Here is a 16986-nt window from a genome sequence, read left to right as displayed (position 1 = left end):
CTCCAAAACTGTTTTTAAGAAAAACAACCTTACTTACCCAAATTCCTCAACTTCAAGTTAATAAATGAATTTGCAATACATAAGACACAGGGACGAGACCAGGTCACACCCTGTGCCTGTGGTGACATGACAGAAAAAGTAGGAAAAGAACTTTTATTCTCAGATCACTGGCAATTTTTATAAGCTCAGGAACAGTCCAAAGAAATTTTAAAGAAAAAAAATCAGGCTTGGTGGCAGACTTCTTTTTTAATAGTTGCATTTTTTAACAATTCCAATGAAGAAAGCACATGTGGGTGGCACCCCGCCAGCCTTCATCCTCACAGTGGCCACATGGACAGTTCTCCACCTTGGCACACATGGCTTGCTGGAAGATGCCCACAGCCATGAAAGGAGACTTGCTAAGGTGGCAGCCCCTGCTCTGTCCCACCCCAAGTGGTCTCACCTCCAGTTCTAGCTTTCTTCACTCCTGAGGACGCCACATCTTCCAGACATCGTTTTCGATTTGTTCCCGCACTAACGCAATCGGGAAACACGTTCTCATGACTCCCAGTCAGAGTGCCATTATGATAGAAACGGCTCAGATGGTGGTTCCGGAGGCTCAAGAGAAACTGGGTGCACTCCCGGAAACCCTGGGTTTGGGCAATGTCTGCTGCTGTCAGGCCACTGGCATTTCTCAGGCTGCACAACACAAAAACACTGAATTAAACCCCATTGGCATCGAGTGGGTCTCTGCTCCCACTGAACTGACTATCTATCTGAGGTGATATGGAAAAGCCAGTCAATTTACAGAAAATCCTCGTTAGGGGAGCAGTTAATCACCCTGGCTCCCTAACTATCTTCTCTAATACATACGTGATTTCTAAGCAAGATTTTGGGAGATATTAATTTAAAAATCAAGACACTAAATTTAAAAAGGCATCTTCCTATTCAACTTCTCAAAATCACATCTTAAATTAGTCTGAAGAATCTAAATTTAAACTACTTCAGACTTCACCTAAAACTGAACTCTATATTATCCTTTAGCTTGAGTAAATCATAACAAACAAACATACACTAGCATTGTCTGTGGCATTTATAGCAAGTGGCTTCTTTCAAACAAAGTCTTGGCTTAGCAACGAGTCAGGGTTCAGCTGACATGTGGCACTGTAAGTAGAGGTCTGGGGGCTCTCTGGTATCACAATGATCTACCATCAAGTGGACTCACTATCTGGAAAGCTGCATTTCATTCGGCCTTTGGGGCCTTGTGCAGGGAATCTGCAGGATTATTACCTGCTGACCTCTTGGGGTATGTGTGGACATTTGCTTTCAAAAGCCTCTAACACTGCCTTTGGAACCCATCTCCTGGGCTGACACCCTACTTTCCTTTTGTCCAGTAACACTACGAGGTAAAGACCTCATGTCTTCTGTCATACTGAGACTCATCAAGTAGGAAGTGTTGGAGGAACTTTCGTGACAGAACTGAATAACATGAAACAATCAGCCAAACGTGTAAATGTGAGGAGACTAAGACTGAAAGTGAGGCAGCATTATGTACTTGTAACTCCTCTGTACACCACCTTTATGATAACAATCAAAAAATTAAAAATGGGGAATCCTCAAAATTCCAAATAAAGTTTCATTACATTTAAAAAAGAAAAAAGAAAGTGAAGCAACAAAAGCAGCTCCATATTAAAGTCCCCTGTGGACAAGAGGGGACAGGGCTTTCCCATGAACTTATCCCATGACAACCACAGACTGATAAAACAGGAACTAGAGCAGTGCTCAACAGCAAAGACAGCTTCCAGACCTCTTCAGCCAGCCAGGCCACAGGCCCAGCCAAGATATGGTCAAATGAAGACCTCCCTAGTGCCCCAGACAAAACCAACTCAACCCTGAGCGTTTGTGCTTTGTGGGGTTACTGCTACGGCAAAAAAAACAATCTGAGAGCAAAACTACACATGCAGGGACAAAAGTTTTTATTTTTAACGGTTAGGTATATCCTTTTAAATTCATATATTTATTAAGTTCCTTTTATATTCATATTTCCAAGCTGACCTAAAGCTCTAGTCTCAGAAATAAAAAAAAAATTATGGGTATTTGGACATTCATTCTCTAAACATATCTACTCTGAAAGCCTCAGATAAAGAAATGCAGTATATAATTGGAAGAAAAACCCAAGTCCAATTTAATGAGACATAAAATAAGACTTGAGATTCACAGTAATTTGACAAAAATTTGTTTATAAGTAAAAGGTAATTATGTATTGGATTGTTAGGAACTAAAATTAATATTTTGTTTTTCCTAAGACTTTATGGTTGTGAATTCTGACAAATAGTCTGTCATAGCACCATTTCAACTTTCACAAACTAAACCACCAAAGTGAACTACATACACTGTTCCAGCACAAGGACCTCCTTGTTACTGAGTGGACACAAGCCCTGCATGGCTCTCAGTTCACAGCAGGGCGACTTCCACAAAACTGCACCGGCATCATCAACCAGAGTGAAGACGGTCTAGACTAGCCTACTCTGCCAAACACAAGCTCTGTGTAAAAATCCATGAACTCCTGACTTAGAAGAGACAGGGAAGAGAAGCAAAGTTCATAAAATCATCATTTCTGAGCCAAGTCCTGGGTCTCGCTGTCTTAACATCGAAGAATATAGAGTGGAGTAGAGTCAGGAGAGATAGGAGCGCTAGAGAGGAGTCTCCTCAGATATGAGCACTAACGACAGCTGACAGGAAAAGTGCTCTTCAGTGAGTGACAGAGTAAACTACCCAGCACTAAGCTTTCAATTTCAATCTGAATGACCATTCAGGGAGAAGAGGCATGACTGGCAGGGAGTGTGCAGACTGCCAGACACACCCAAGCCCGCTGGCTGGTTCCAGGCCTCACCTGATTGCCCACTAAAAATATAATTATTGGCACATCACACTTGAATTAGAACCAACCCGACTTCTGGGTGATTCTGGCACTGTTTTCTAAATTTATTTTAACTAAAAGAAGAGCTCAGAAGAAATGGACAGCTCATGCCATGCTTCCCAGTGCAGGGACTACATGAATAAGCAAGACCAGCCGACAGGACAAAGCTCTGGGTTGGCCGCATCTGCCCACCCTAGGAATCAGAAGGGAGTTTGAAACTGGATGGAAGAATGTTGAAGTCTGTGGTATAAATGAAGTTGTGCACACTGTATTTTTAGACTTTATCTTTGCACGACATACTCTCTGAATTTAGGTCTGAAGTGTGATTCCCCTGGGCACAGGCTGTGACTGCCATACAGGTTTACCTCTGTCCACATGTGACAACCAAAGAGTGGACTACCAAGTCACACGAGAGCTCTGCTCTGCCCTCTGGTCCAACATCCATCTGAGACATCTTTGAAAATGGGTAGCCACTTCAAAGAATTAAAAAAAAAAAAAACAAGTTAATGTTTAAAGGGATTCTAGTTGTGTGAAGTTTAAAAAACTTTGCTGTGCTTCCTGAGCAAACTCATGCTACTGTCTGTCAGACGTATCCTGGGTGGGCACCCAGTCTCCTAACCCTTCCTATACTAGTGTCTGTTCAATGTCTCTTTGTGTGCTGGGGTCAAACGTACGACTTCATGTATGCTGAGTAAATGTTCTGCCACTGGGCTATACCTAGCCCTCTGGCTGGTCTTTGAAATACCAGCACCTGAGTAGACAGAACAATCTTCATTATGAATTTAGTATTCTGTCAGACAGACTAGCAGAAAGGAATCAAACTGTAGTAATATTCTGAAGGCAGTATGTAAATTTTACTGTACCTAAGAAGTCCTCCAAGGGAACTTGAGAATGAACTAGCTCCATGCTGAGGTCAGCTGTGTCCTTCTGGGTGTCCACTTACAGTGCCACAATGCCAGGACCGAGAAGCCATTTGATCAGAGCAGATTAGGAAACAGTTTTTAGAATCTGAGGCATCTTACCACCCTCAGAATGTTTTCTTTTTCTTAATGCCATGTGACAATAAAAGATAACCACAATGTTTACATAAATAAAATTTCTGTTAAAATTCTGATCTCAATTTAGCTATTGTTAGTTTACAAATAAAAAGGTAGATATCATAAATTAGGGTAAGCAAAGCATGCAAATCTAAAGAATCTATATCTGAATTCCTAGATTAGCATTAAAACCAATCACCGCAACAAATACCTCAACAGTATGCCTTGTGTGCAGAAAGGAAGCGATACTGAACATTCAATGCCACAACCGTAAGGTTTCGGAGAAGCACCTGTGGCAGTTTCAGCAGTTTCTATAGGAATGCTCCCCCTTTCTAGGGTTACTTGAAAAAATCAAGTCAATTCGAATTACGCAGCTGTAAAACATTGACATGTGTGGTTTTTACAGATTCAGAATCTTCTGCGTGACGTAAACGGGCAATGGTTTATACACAGGAAACTTAAATAATACGGGATCACATTTGCAGGCAACATTTGGATTAAAGATACATACACACACGAGTTGCAGAAGCAGTCATGGAGCTAGGCCGCTGGTGTGTGACCACCGGCACGAGCAGTGCCCGGCAGTGCTGCCTTCTATGACCTCTGGTCACTTTAGCATGAAGCCAATTTAACTATGTCAAATATTTCAATGAAAGTTTAACAGTATGGACTAAAAACCATCAACTCACGATTCTGGTTACTTTAAAATTTGGTATGCTGTATCGCAAATACATTAGTAACTATTCCTAGATGGAAATAAGCAAATAAATGGAATCATTAAAAAAAAGATAAAAACATTACTAAATGTCCATTTGTACAGTCAAAACATTAGCAACATCCGAAATTACTTCAATTAAATAAATACGTGTATTTTTAACCCTTTGGTATCCAACTTTTATATATAATTATAGAGCTTATACGTATTGTTCAGTTAACAATAGGAAGAAACAATTTTTTTTCAAAGTTTCTACCTGAATAAATTTGGTGCCAAGTTTTCAAGTTCATTTACTGAGGACAGTTTCATACTTAACTGAGCCACAACTGTTTGCATACATTAAAACATAAAAAGCATGATCATGAAGTCTGATAAAATAGCAAAGCGAAGAGCACTGGGATTTAGAAACTACTGGTTTGATATACATGTACCATCTTCATATAAAAGGAAGGGTTAAAGAGATACTGAAATTTGTACAAAAAGTAATCAAAACTTCCACCTAACTCAGCCAACAGCTATGGAGTACTGATAGGCAGCATGTGAACATGTGCTCCTCTCTGGTGGGCAGATCTGAAGCAGCTGCCTCAGAAGGCCTGTCCTCCATACTGTGGCCTCTGGGTGAAGAAAAAAGGAGCAGGAAGTAGCAAGACCAGACAAGTCTGCAGAAGTGACAATCAGACACGGAAGCAAGTACTAGAATATTAGGAAGACTAGTTCACAGCATCTATAACGTAACTAGTTTAAGTCAAAATTCTAATAAATCTCATGTTGTAACACGAAGATTATTCTGAAGGGCCAATAAGTAAATGATGAACAGGAACAACCAATTTCAAAAATGAGTGGCTGAGACAGCAAACCTGGGTTGCATTTCTGCCCATAACAATTGCAATACTAAATATGCGCTCATCATGTCTTTGTTGAGTTTTGCTTTGAGGCATAGCTCTATGACAGCATAAAGTTAAGAAAGCATGACCAGGGTTGAGGCACACAAACTACTTCTGTCTTAACTAAAGATGCTAAATGCCCACCTGCTGGTCTTGCAGCACTGTCTGTGAGCTATGCCTTAGATTCCTGCTGTCACAGACCGCTGTGCCCATTTTCTTATCCAGGCAAATCCTAACAGGCATAGCTGGTGAGACTCCTCCAGTTTAAAGTAGTTTTATCAGCAGAAGGTAGCCAGCCTGCTCTGGCTACCACAGAGCACAGGGCTTCTGGAGAAACCCTTTCCTGCAGAGGGTAGGGTATCAAGCACTGGCATCTGCACCAAGTGTGATTCAGACAGGAGCAGAAGTGTCAGTGGTGCAAGTGATCCCCCCATCTTAAAAGCCCTTTGCTCCTAGCTAAGAAACAGGCAAAGCTGTAATATAGGCAGTTGCTGGGCACTTTCTCTCTCAAGAAAATAAAAGACAAAGTAGCCAAAAGGTTAAATGTACAGCTCAAGATCTGCTACAGTAGCAACAGGTGTTAGTAGTAATAGCAGTCACCAAATTTTGGAGTCTTTCTTCAAAATCCTATTACTCTAATCTTACACTGTTAATTTATTCTATCATCCAAAGAAAGAAATGAGGGAATATTTTTCTGTCTTGGTACAGGCCCTTCTTCTAATCAAAATGTAAGGGTAAAGAAAGCAGCAATGGAACTCTAATACTACACAAAAGAAGACTAAGGACAACTACAATTTACTCTGACACAGGCCTAGACACTTGAAGGCACGCAAACATGTAGTCTGGTTACAGGACTGAGACTTAACCCCATGTATTTTAAGTTTTAGGTGTAATGGTTAAGTGTTAACCACCATTACATATGCCAGACATAGAAACGCATGTGAAAAAGATAACTTGGCACCAAAACTCAGATTTAAATTAAAAGAAGAAAACAAAAGTCCATTAACATACTCACGTGTGGTGCTAGAAAATTTAATACGATGCACAGCAGCTGAAATGCGTTACCTTAGTGTTGCAACCTACATTAACCAGTGAGTGTTAACAACCGTTCTGGCCACAGACACTTAGCACACGACCACTGCCTCACTGTCTGGGGACCAAAACAACTGAAACTGTGGCCACTGTCAGGTAGCAGATGGACGAAAAACAGGAATTAAGAGCAAAATTATTTTTTAAAATAGTGGTATGAGGCAGCTTTTAATCTATTCATAGGAAAATCTTATCTCTTAAATACTGTAGAATACAGAACAATCTGATCCATCCTGAACAGGGGAAAAAGTAAGTAATTCTATACCTCTGATCTCAAAAGTAAAGTATAATTTGCCAGGACTACACTTATCCATACGAACAGCATCACAAGGCATAAGACAGGCCTAAGTACCATCATCTTGGGAATTCAAACAGCTACACTCTAAACGAGATGGGATGAGTTATAAAATAAGTGCTTATAAGATATAACAAAGCAATTCTTAGCTTACCAGCAAAACTGACATTTTAACTAGATGTTAAGACTAAATAACCACATACACAAAGTCAATAAATCATGATTACTCGTGTTCTATCTCCAGGTCAAAGATAATTTTTAAGAATTGCTTTTGGCTAGGTAGCTCAGGCTAGCATTTCTTCTAAAAAAATAAATAAATAAAAGTGAGAGCTCAGTCCAGGGCAGTCACCATAATGCAGGGTCTCGAGGGGAGGTTCCTGTACTGAGGAGGGGAACTACGCGAGGCCATGCTCAGCCACACCTGGTGGAAAAGAGACACTTGAGGGTCCTGTAACCAAGGACAGAATCGTAAATAAAAGATGCTCATATTTTAAAAGACACCTACTATAAAAAAGGACATAGTGATATTTATTGGCTCAAAGGATTAAGCTATCCATTAAAATGAAAGTAACATCTTTGTAATAAAATGTTTAGGACCAATCAGAGTGTTGTTTAGAAAGTTAAGAGGTCTAATTTTAATTATCCATTATTCCCATAATAATTAAGCAATTTAATCAATTATGTTATATGACTCTGTATTTTAGTCATAGTTAATAAAATTTCATCCATAACTTTAAAGTATTTGAGAATCACATTTTAAAACAATATAATCATATTATCAACTGCTTTTACATTACCTTGTCATACTACATATGAAGTCACAAGGGTCCCTGCAATGAGTAGTTAATACAGGCCATATTTATAACACTGACTTACTACAAAAGTAAAGGATGGAAACTCAAACTAATGGCAAATGTTGCCAGTGGTACTGGAACAGAAGCTGAGGAACTGAGCCAGGGAGCACAGCCTCTGCTACACAGACATGCCTAGATGGCTTAACCTACATGGTTTTGCTGTCCATCTATGTGCAGTATTTATTGTAATACAGAGTCAAACAAGGAAATGGAAACCAAAGGGTTAAACTAGTCTGTGGCTTTTACTTCTCCCAAAGCCATTAGAATAAAGTGATTTCTAATTAATTTCTATGAATTATTTGTAACATTTAAGGTAAAATTTAAAAAGCTGGTACTTCAGTTGTTATGTTGGTCATGAGAGCTCTATGGCTTACACTTGACATTTAAGGAAGGAAAATCGTATCCATTTTGTTAATGCTGTGAACTGCAGAAAAAGTTTTAGAATATGCACATCTTCAAGAGAAATTTAAAACAGGTGAATCTCATGCCTTAACAAATGCTACCTAATAATTTTCATATAAGATCATACTTCTTTATTAACAATTAAAAATCAAATGCTAAGACTGTATTTATCTAGCTGATATCCTAGATACCATCATTTATCAAAACATGAGGTTTGAAGTATCAACTCCAAGTCTCAAATCGTTATTGTACTCGGTTCCATTTTATAAAGGAACCAGTAAGCCATAACTGACTTTAGAGCAGTAATGTTCTCACGTTTTCCAAGATGAAGAAATCAAGAATTAGGAAAAGCCACAGTCCTCAGAGGACTGTTTCAAACTGAAGAAGCCTGCAGAGGTTCTTTGCCAACCAAGAGCCTCATGCTTGTTCTGAAACAATAACCTAGCCAAGAGAATTGTGAAGACCTGCTGCCACAGTGAAATAACAAATGAGTGGCTGAGTTGGATGTCCAGTTCCAACTCTAAGTGACTTTCTCTCCATACTAATGTGCTTGCTCTACATAGCCACTGAGGCTACTGTGAAAGAAGGGTCCCTCTGCTCATGATCAACTTAGCTCATAATTTTCCTTACCAACAACTGATCTACAAGGCTAATGCTTCCTTTCAATAGAGCACCTTGATTACAAGTCTAGCTGGGAGGAATAATCCAGGGTACTTACTCGGCTTGAGCCCCATTGGCCACCAGGGTACTGATGCATTCCAGGCTCCCTGATCGGGCTGCTTTGTGAATGGGAGTTTCTCCCTCACAGTCCTGAAACACACAATGCACTTACTCAGATCTCCCAAAACCTCTCACACTGTGAAAGTCAGAGTAATTAGTACAGATGTGTGATGTGTATGTCTGTACACTAAGTACAGAATAATTAGTAATTAGGTCAGCTGCCTTCCCACTGATCTCCAAAATGAAACAAAATGGTAAGCAAAATAGAACACACAAAGACATGTATTCAAAGGGAAGATGGAAGCAGGGAAGGTGATGCTCTCCACACTGTTTAGCTACAGATCAATGACCATAATTCCTATGCCCTCTTCTAGAGTAACAGCATGAATGCAGTCACTGGTGATTTCAAAGTCATTTTATCCTAAGCCATGGCACAATGTTTTGTATACAAATCCCAAATCACTATCATGTAAGTTAAGAAAAATTCACATTAGAGCAGCAATCTAACCCAATTCATAGCACATAAAAACTAACTCACAACCCAACCTATCCATGCCCCACTTCTGCTACCATAGTGCTCACGAGCCAAAATATCTGCCTCTGCCTGAGGAAGCATATGGGAGGCATATAGTTTGAGGTCAGAGGGCAGAACAAAGAGGAAGAACACAAGGTCAGACAGGACACGCTTCCTAGTCAAAACAGACCTGTTTTAGTAAAGATACTGAAGGAGGCAGCAAGGGACAAAGGCAGGAGTCTATTGCTGGCATCCCAAAAAGATGAACGTGTTTATATGCATGAATAAATGAAAAAACAAAACCCTGAAATAACAACATTCCTAGGCTGTCAGATCAGTAGAAGACAGACACAGCAACTACAATTAATCATCTAAGCAATCAAGAGAAGGGGGTCATTTCTGCTAGGAACATGAGTTTAAGGCTTCATCTACAAAAGCCTGGTAACAAAGCTGGGGCAGTATTTGAATCAATCCCGTTTCAATGCTACTGGGAGCTACAGTTGGCACAATATGGAATAAAGACTTAAAATGCAGGAATGGGTAACTGTGAGTAATGCATGGCACTGGGAAAACAGCTCATTCATAAGCTAAGCAAATTTCTCAGCTCTTCTCCACTGCATATGAATTCTCAAGAAAAGCTGGGGTGTGGGCCTCCCAAATAAAAAGAAAACAGAGTAACACATGACTGTTAGTTTGACACAAACCTCAATAGGGTCTGAGGGGAATATAAGGTGGCATTAAACTCCAGAAAGAAAATGTTCCCTTTCAAAAGGAACAGAATTGCCAACCTCTGTTTGTGATGGCTGTCTGGGGAACTAGCTAGCGAACTTATATTTAAAAGAACAAAATACCTTCCTAAAGAGGAAGGACAGGAGAAGTGGTTTATAATAAACACACATCATAACATCACATGAAAAATAGCACTGAGAAAAACTGCCAGGAAAACTGCAACTCAGATAGACAAGCTCCACAAAATACCCTCAAGGAAGAAAAGCTAATATTAGAAGATGATGAAAAATTCGAAATTTGCTATACCACTTCAGAAAAAGAATGGGATGTTAGCAGAGAAAATATAATCACTGTGTCACACAAAGAACTGTTGAGGTAGATGAAACTGGACAGACACCTGCAGGAGCTGGGGCCTTCATCGAGACAGATGTGTCCTGCAGCACGTTATTTTCACTTTCATTTGAATAAATGTTTTGTCATTTTCAGTTTCCAGTAAGTTTGCAGTAAGATTCTAGAACTGTTGAATACTCCAGAAGAAAGAGCCAGGGACAGAAGATAGAAGACAGACAGGGCACTTTGACGCATAATTTCTAACATAAAGAGCACAAACTGGAGATATATAGCAAGGCTGGTTAACACAGGCATTGAAAATACATCTCACAAAAGCCAGCTTTATGTCCTCTTTGGGGAAGCCCACAATGAGGAGCCAGACAATATTTTGTCATCTCACAACTCACCTGACAGATGGCCACAGGAAAAATGAATGTGGCCTGCCAGCAGTGAACATGCTCACAAGGAAGCAGAAGAAATCTACGGTGGATTCTAAGTTAAAGTGCTCTAACAGCAAAGGCAAATCTGGACCTGGCTTTTTAAAGTGGGAAACAAGATAAGTCATCTACCTCTAGAGGAACCAATGGTGTGCTAACACAGCTGAAGAGTTGCTGTGACCTCAAGAGCCAACAGAAGAGGCCCCAGTCTACCCCAAACTACAGCACCAACTAGTGTCAGAGACTTAGCCCTATGCTCCATATACTGTGATGCCCTAAAACCCTTCTGGAAGAAATTCTAGGATGCTTTTAAGGGTTCCCGCAGAGCTCTGGCACACATGCAAACTGGGCTGTGCATCTGAATACATGTAAGGCTGAAGGGAGAGGAGCTGTGGTTCTGTACTGGGGAGCACAGTGCAGAAGATGATGTTACAAGGTACTCAAGGGACAGTGCAAGACACACCCATATACCTTCAGCCCACATGCTCAACACCTGTTGACAATACTCAGCTGCTTTGGGATGCTGGTTGGAAAGCTGCTGCTACACTGAATAATGTCTGAAAAACTATCAGACAATTTCTTTAGAACTTGATATGTAAAATTTAACATTCTATATTTAGATTCGATGTTACTTACATCCATGGAACTGTCCTTTTAAAATTGTTATTATAAAATGATGTACACAGGGGTGACAGTCACATAAGTCAGGTAATGAGTAGTACATTTCTTCTGGGACAGGGACACCCCTTCCCCTGCCCTCTCCCAGTATTGTCTGTATTTTATTGATGACGACTCAGTTGTATGGTCAAGTGCCTTGTCTGAGGCTACAGTGACAAGGCAGTGGAAGCAATGTTCATTTACTCAGAAACCAGAAGCCAAGAGTACAGGATATGATGTTAATGGATGTGGGAACTCTAGAGCCCTGTGGGGGCTGTGACTGGCTGCAGGAGACTTGGCAGCATGCTTAAAGTATGAACACAGTGGAAAATTACTGGCTGAAATACACAGGATTATGAGCGCTTGACCTTTTGCTCTAATTCCTGTCAACAGACAGAGCCCCTGAATGCACTTAACTTAGCGAGGGAATTCCTGGATCTCTTACTGAAACTGTGCTTCCTGTCTTTTGTCATCTACCCCTTCTCAGATGCCCCCTTTTGTCTACTTTCCTGTAATCCCCCTTAAGTTTTCCGAGTGCTAATTTGAACTTATAATAGCAGAGGTGGGGGAGATATCGTCAGCTTAACCTTGCCCAGGTGGTTGAGCTCATCCCTTGAATGATGGTGGTTATTGGGGTATTATTTAATAAATGGAACTCTGATGTATCACAGCACTGGCTACTTCTTCATCTGTCACCTGGAATCTGCTGATCAGAACTGGTAAATGGACAAACATGCTGCTATCCAGCAAGGTGGACACACAAGGAGACAATTCACATGAATTGAAACAACAAAAAGGCGGAGAGCACACTTTTAAAGAAATGTGAGTGGAGAGGAAAGGAAGGAAAGAGAACATGAAAAATATAAAAACAAAAACAAAAAAACTGTCTCTACTCTTCAGGCCTCTTTCAATACTGCCATTTTTACGAGGAGTTGTATACAGAGGACAGCTTGCCAATTACGCCTTAAACTCTTTTCTCAACTTGGCCTTCAAGTGGGTATGTTCAGTACTTTGTTCAGTGGACTATGTTCAGTACTTTACACCTGGTTATAATCAAAGAATGAACCTTAGGAAAAAGAAAAATATCACAGAGGAAAGAGTTCCTCTGCACACAAAGAACCTTAATGACTGAGTGGGAAAGCATACAACACCAAGAAAACCACCACCATGCCAAGGATACGCCTCCCTCAGGAGACCAAGTGTCAGACAGCCATGATCCATCTGCTGGATGCTTCTCTACTCAGAGCTGACAACTTAAGGGCTCACGTGTGCCTTTCACTTAGGTGAGAAAATGTGAATATATACCATGAAAATCCTGGCACATATATACATTGCCATACATACACACTGCCATCTTTATACTTGACCTTAAATACAAACTCCTATGAAAACCTTAGCACACACATACACCATCATTTCATTTACTTCTTTTTAAAAAATTTCTTTTTGAATTCAGGGCCTGAACTTCTTTGCTCGAGGCTAATGCTCTACAACCGGAGACACAGTTCCAATTCTAGCTTTTTGTTGGTTAACTGGAAGCAAGAGTTTCAAGGACTTTCCTGCCTGGGCTGGCTTCGAACCACGATCATTAGATCTCAGGCTCCTAAAGTAATTAGAATTACAGGAATGAGCCAGGTGCTGGTGGCTCACACTTATAATCCTAGCTACTCAGGGGGCTGATATCTGAGGATCAAGGTTCAAAGTCAGCCTGGGCAGGAAAGTCCATGAGACTCTTATCTCCAATAAACCATTCAGAAAACCAGAAGTGGCACTGTGGCTCTGGTGGTAGATTGCTAGCCATTAGCTGAAGAGCTGAGGAACAGCATCCAGGCCCAGAGTTCAAGCCCCATGACCCACCAAAAACAAACAAACAAAACAAAACAAGAATTACAGGCATGAGCCACCAGTACCCAGCTGTATAATCTTAAATAAAACTACGTGAACCATTATCACTTCTTCCTCAGTAAATGAAAATGACTTTTCTGTATCTACCCGTGATCTAACTTATATCTTAAGCAAAACAAATTCACCTTGAAGCGGACTTAAGCCATCTTTTTGCTAGTCAGGGTGTGTTTTTACAGTGTATGTGTGAAGTCAAGGGAAGACAGCATTGAACACAAGCCAAGAAACCTGGGCTTTAGGCCAACTACCTTCAATTACAAGCTGTGACCTTGGGGAAATCACCAGATCTCAGCAGAAGATTTTAGTGAGTCACATAATAGGTGAAGGCACACTACAGACAGAATGCATGCTTCTAGAAAGGGCCTATTATCCAAGATAACTGAAGGAGTAAATTCTAACTGGCCTCAGGAAATATACCAAACTCTGATGAATGTCTCAATTTAAAACAATGCCGTGTGAGGAAGAAACAACAAAAGTCTTACCGGTTTGTTAATGTTGGCCCCCGCTTGAATTAGCCAGACTAGGCACTGAGGATGTCCCCCAAAAGCAGCAATGTGCGCTGGGGTCTGGGCGTAGCGTGTGGTGGAGGTGTTCAGTGTGGCTCCAGCTCTCACCAACTGGATTAAGCACTCCAACTTTGAAAGAGGGGAGGGGGAGAGGGAAGCAGGCAGACATGTCAGCTTACTATTAATACTCCACAATAAGCTAGGCCTTTCTCTTACCAATTTTAAGAGAATAAATTTAGTACTTCCTCCCCAATCTTATGAAAACTTTAGAAGGCAATTAGAACTTTTCCCTTATTCTTATTTAGAAAATGGGCAAACAGAAAGGGAGGGAAGCAGGATTTTTTGAACATGTCAAAGATTTTATTTACCTTATTATTCATGAGAACCAAGCTGATGTCATAACCATTCGGAGAAGCACAATCTTATATGAAGAACTATGAGATTGATTTACAGTGATACAAAACTGGCTTTTGTAAGAGGAAAAGTCAACTGAACTTCCAAAGGACAGAATTTGCCTGTTTATAGATAAACACTTTAAAACATTCCATTTTAAAATGAATAAAGAAAGGCGGGCGCCAGTGTCTCACACCTGTAATCCTAGCTACTCAGGAGGCTGAGATCTGAGGATCACGGTTCAAAGCCAGCCTTGGCAAGGAAAGTCCACGAGACTCTTATCTCCAATAAACCACTAGAAAACCGGAAGTGGTGCTGTGGCTCAAGCCCATTGAGCTGAAGGGCTGAGGGATAGCACCCAAGCCCAGAGTTCAAGCCCCACGACCGACCAAAAATAAATAATAAAATAAAATGCATAAAGGAAGAAAGGGGAGGAGGGAGAATGCAGTCTAGAAATCCTTGTATATACCACAAAATTAAGAAAAATAAGAGAAGGGGTGGGCCAAAGGAGGGTGAAATTGTTGAAGGGGTAACACACATCAAGATGCATTGTATACATTGCTTTGTTAAGTGGAAAAAAATCAATACATATCCTACAAGAGTAAGAACAGTAAGGGAAGGGGTGGGCTGGGTAAAAATGTGGAAAAGGGGTGATGTTGATCAAGATGCACTGTATTCTTAAACTGCTTTGTTGAATGGCAACTCCTTTGGACAACTACTCAGGCAATAATATTTTTAAAAAGACTTTAGAGCAAAACAGTATCTTTATTGTCCTTCAATTGGAGAAGTGAAAATCAGAAATGATTTGCCTGTATTATTCAAAGGTTTTTATTAGGACTTTTGTACGTATAATAAAAATATTATCTGGGTGACAGTGGCTCACAACTGTAATCCTAGCTACTTAAAAGGTTGAAATTTGAAGCCAGCTTGGGAAGGAAAGTCTGTGAAGCTCTTTCCTCCAAATAGCTACCAAAAAGCTGAAGTGAGGTTTTGGCTCAAGTGGTAGAACACTATCTTTGAGCAAAAAAGCTCAGGAACAGAGCCCAGGCCCTGAGTTCAAGCCCTGGTACACCTGAATCATGTGCAGGCACACACTCACATAAATAAAATTTAAAAATATTAAATGGCGGCAGACTGTTAGGTTACAAGAATTTGTGTAGCCAACCAAGATCGCTTCCCATCCTTACTGTCCTTACCTGCACATAAGCAGCACTGGCTGATCTGAAGCTCACTCTGTATATTACTTTCTTAAGATTTTTAAAACTGTGAATGTAGGAAGAAAATGGCACCCTCAAACCCCAAAACAAAAGGTACCACACAGCTCAGCTCTGTGCGGAACAAGTGACTTATGTGAAGCAGGGCAAGCTAAGACAGACTATGGGCAGGTCCAGATACTACAGCTGGCCTCCGAGGCCACCACAATCAACAGACCTACAGCAAGTGCCAAGTGCCTTCCTACTATCTGCTGACTGTTAGGTTCACCCACCATAACACAGGTAGTGAATATGCTGTGCCTGACTGCAAGAAAGAGGACAGCCTTTACTACCAGGACAAAAAGTACCCTGAGTCTTCCTTACCCTCCTCACTGAGGCCAACAGATGCTTTTGTGACTGAACTCTACAGTGGGAAGTGTGCAGATTTAAAGTAGGGTATCTTTGATAAGCTGGAAAGGCAGTGAAGGCCCAGAGCTGCCTGTATTTTACTCAGAGAAAAATGAACGTACTAACTAGTGATAAGATAAGCAGGTTCTAACTTAATATGAATGTACAAAAGAGCGCGCGGCGGAGGGTGGGGGTGGAGAACGTGGTTAATCGCAGGGCTGGTTGGGAATGTGGCTCAGTGGTAGAGTGCTTGCTTAGGATGGGAAGCCCCGGATCTGATTCCTCAGCACCCCATAAGCAGAAAATGCGGCAAGTGGTGCTGTGGCTGAAGTGGTAGAGCGCTAGCCTTGAGCAAAAAAGTAGCTCAGTGCCCAGCCCTGAGTTCAAGCCCAGAACTGGCAAAAAAAAAAAAAAAAGGCACAAAAGCGGTTCATCTTTAACACCAGACTTCTCTTGCCTAGACATGTGTTCAGTTTAGAAGCTGAGTTTGTAACTGTTTTTAAATACCACGCTACCTACATAAAAGCAGAGTGTAATCAGAGATTTACAACAAAGGTCGGTCCCCGGGGAGGAGACGGCTTCACAAAGGAGCAGCTACCTGGGGCACCAGTTTCTCGACGGCGCACCACTGGGGTCCCACACAAAGGCCGGCGCCCGCCAGCCGGCCAGGGGTCGGGGCCCTCCCGGCCGGGGGGTGGGAACTGGGCCCAGAGGCCCCGGGCAAGGCCTCCTCCTGGGTACCACGCGGGCCCCCGAGGAGGCCAAGGGCTCGGGGTCCTCCGACGCTGGCTTGGAAGGCGATCCCGGTGGATTCACACGCGCGCACACTCCCAGCAAGCCCGCCGCTGGCTTAACCCGGTAAGGCTGCGGGCACCCTGGGACCCCGCACACCGCCGGCGCCCACGGCGCGGAGAAGGGCGGACCCATCGGGCGGCGGCCCGCGCAGGCCATCTCCACTGCAGGCCTCCGGAGATGCGCGCGCCGAACCCGCGCCGCGACCCTCCCCCTCACCAGGACCCCCG

At 41.8% G+C, this 16986-nt stretch overlaps 1 protein-coding gene across 1 annotated transcript in view; it reads right to left on the bottom strand.

Moving 5' to 3' along the window:
* Ankrd10 (ankyrin repeat domain 10) overlaps positions 1-16891 on the bottom strand; it is a 30868-nt gene extending 13977 nt beyond the window's left edge. The window contains exons 1-4 of the mRNA XM_013022724.1: positions 16706-16891; positions 13947-14099; positions 8894-8985; positions 443-678 (exon numbers count right to left, since the gene is read on the bottom strand). Coding sequence (XP_012878178.1) covers positions 443-678; positions 8894-8985; positions 13947-14099; positions 16706-16891 — 667 coding nt within the window. The remainder of the gene's footprint in view (positions 1-442; positions 679-8893; positions 8986-13946; positions 14100-16705) is intronic.
* Between the last annotated feature and the right edge of the window lie 95 nt (positions 16892-16986).

The sequence above is a fragment of the Dipodomys ordii genome, unplaced genomic scaffold (genome assembly GCF_000151885.1).
Source record: "Dipodomys ordii isolate 6190 unplaced genomic scaffold, Dord_2.0 Scaffold64, whole genome shotgun sequence".
In the NCBI taxonomy this organism is placed as follows: Eukaryota; Metazoa; Chordata; class Mammalia; order Rodentia; family Heteromyidae; genus Dipodomys; species Dipodomys ordii.
The sequence above is the reverse complement of the archived record's forward strand: the minus strand, read 5'-3'. Positions and strand labels throughout refer to the sequence as shown.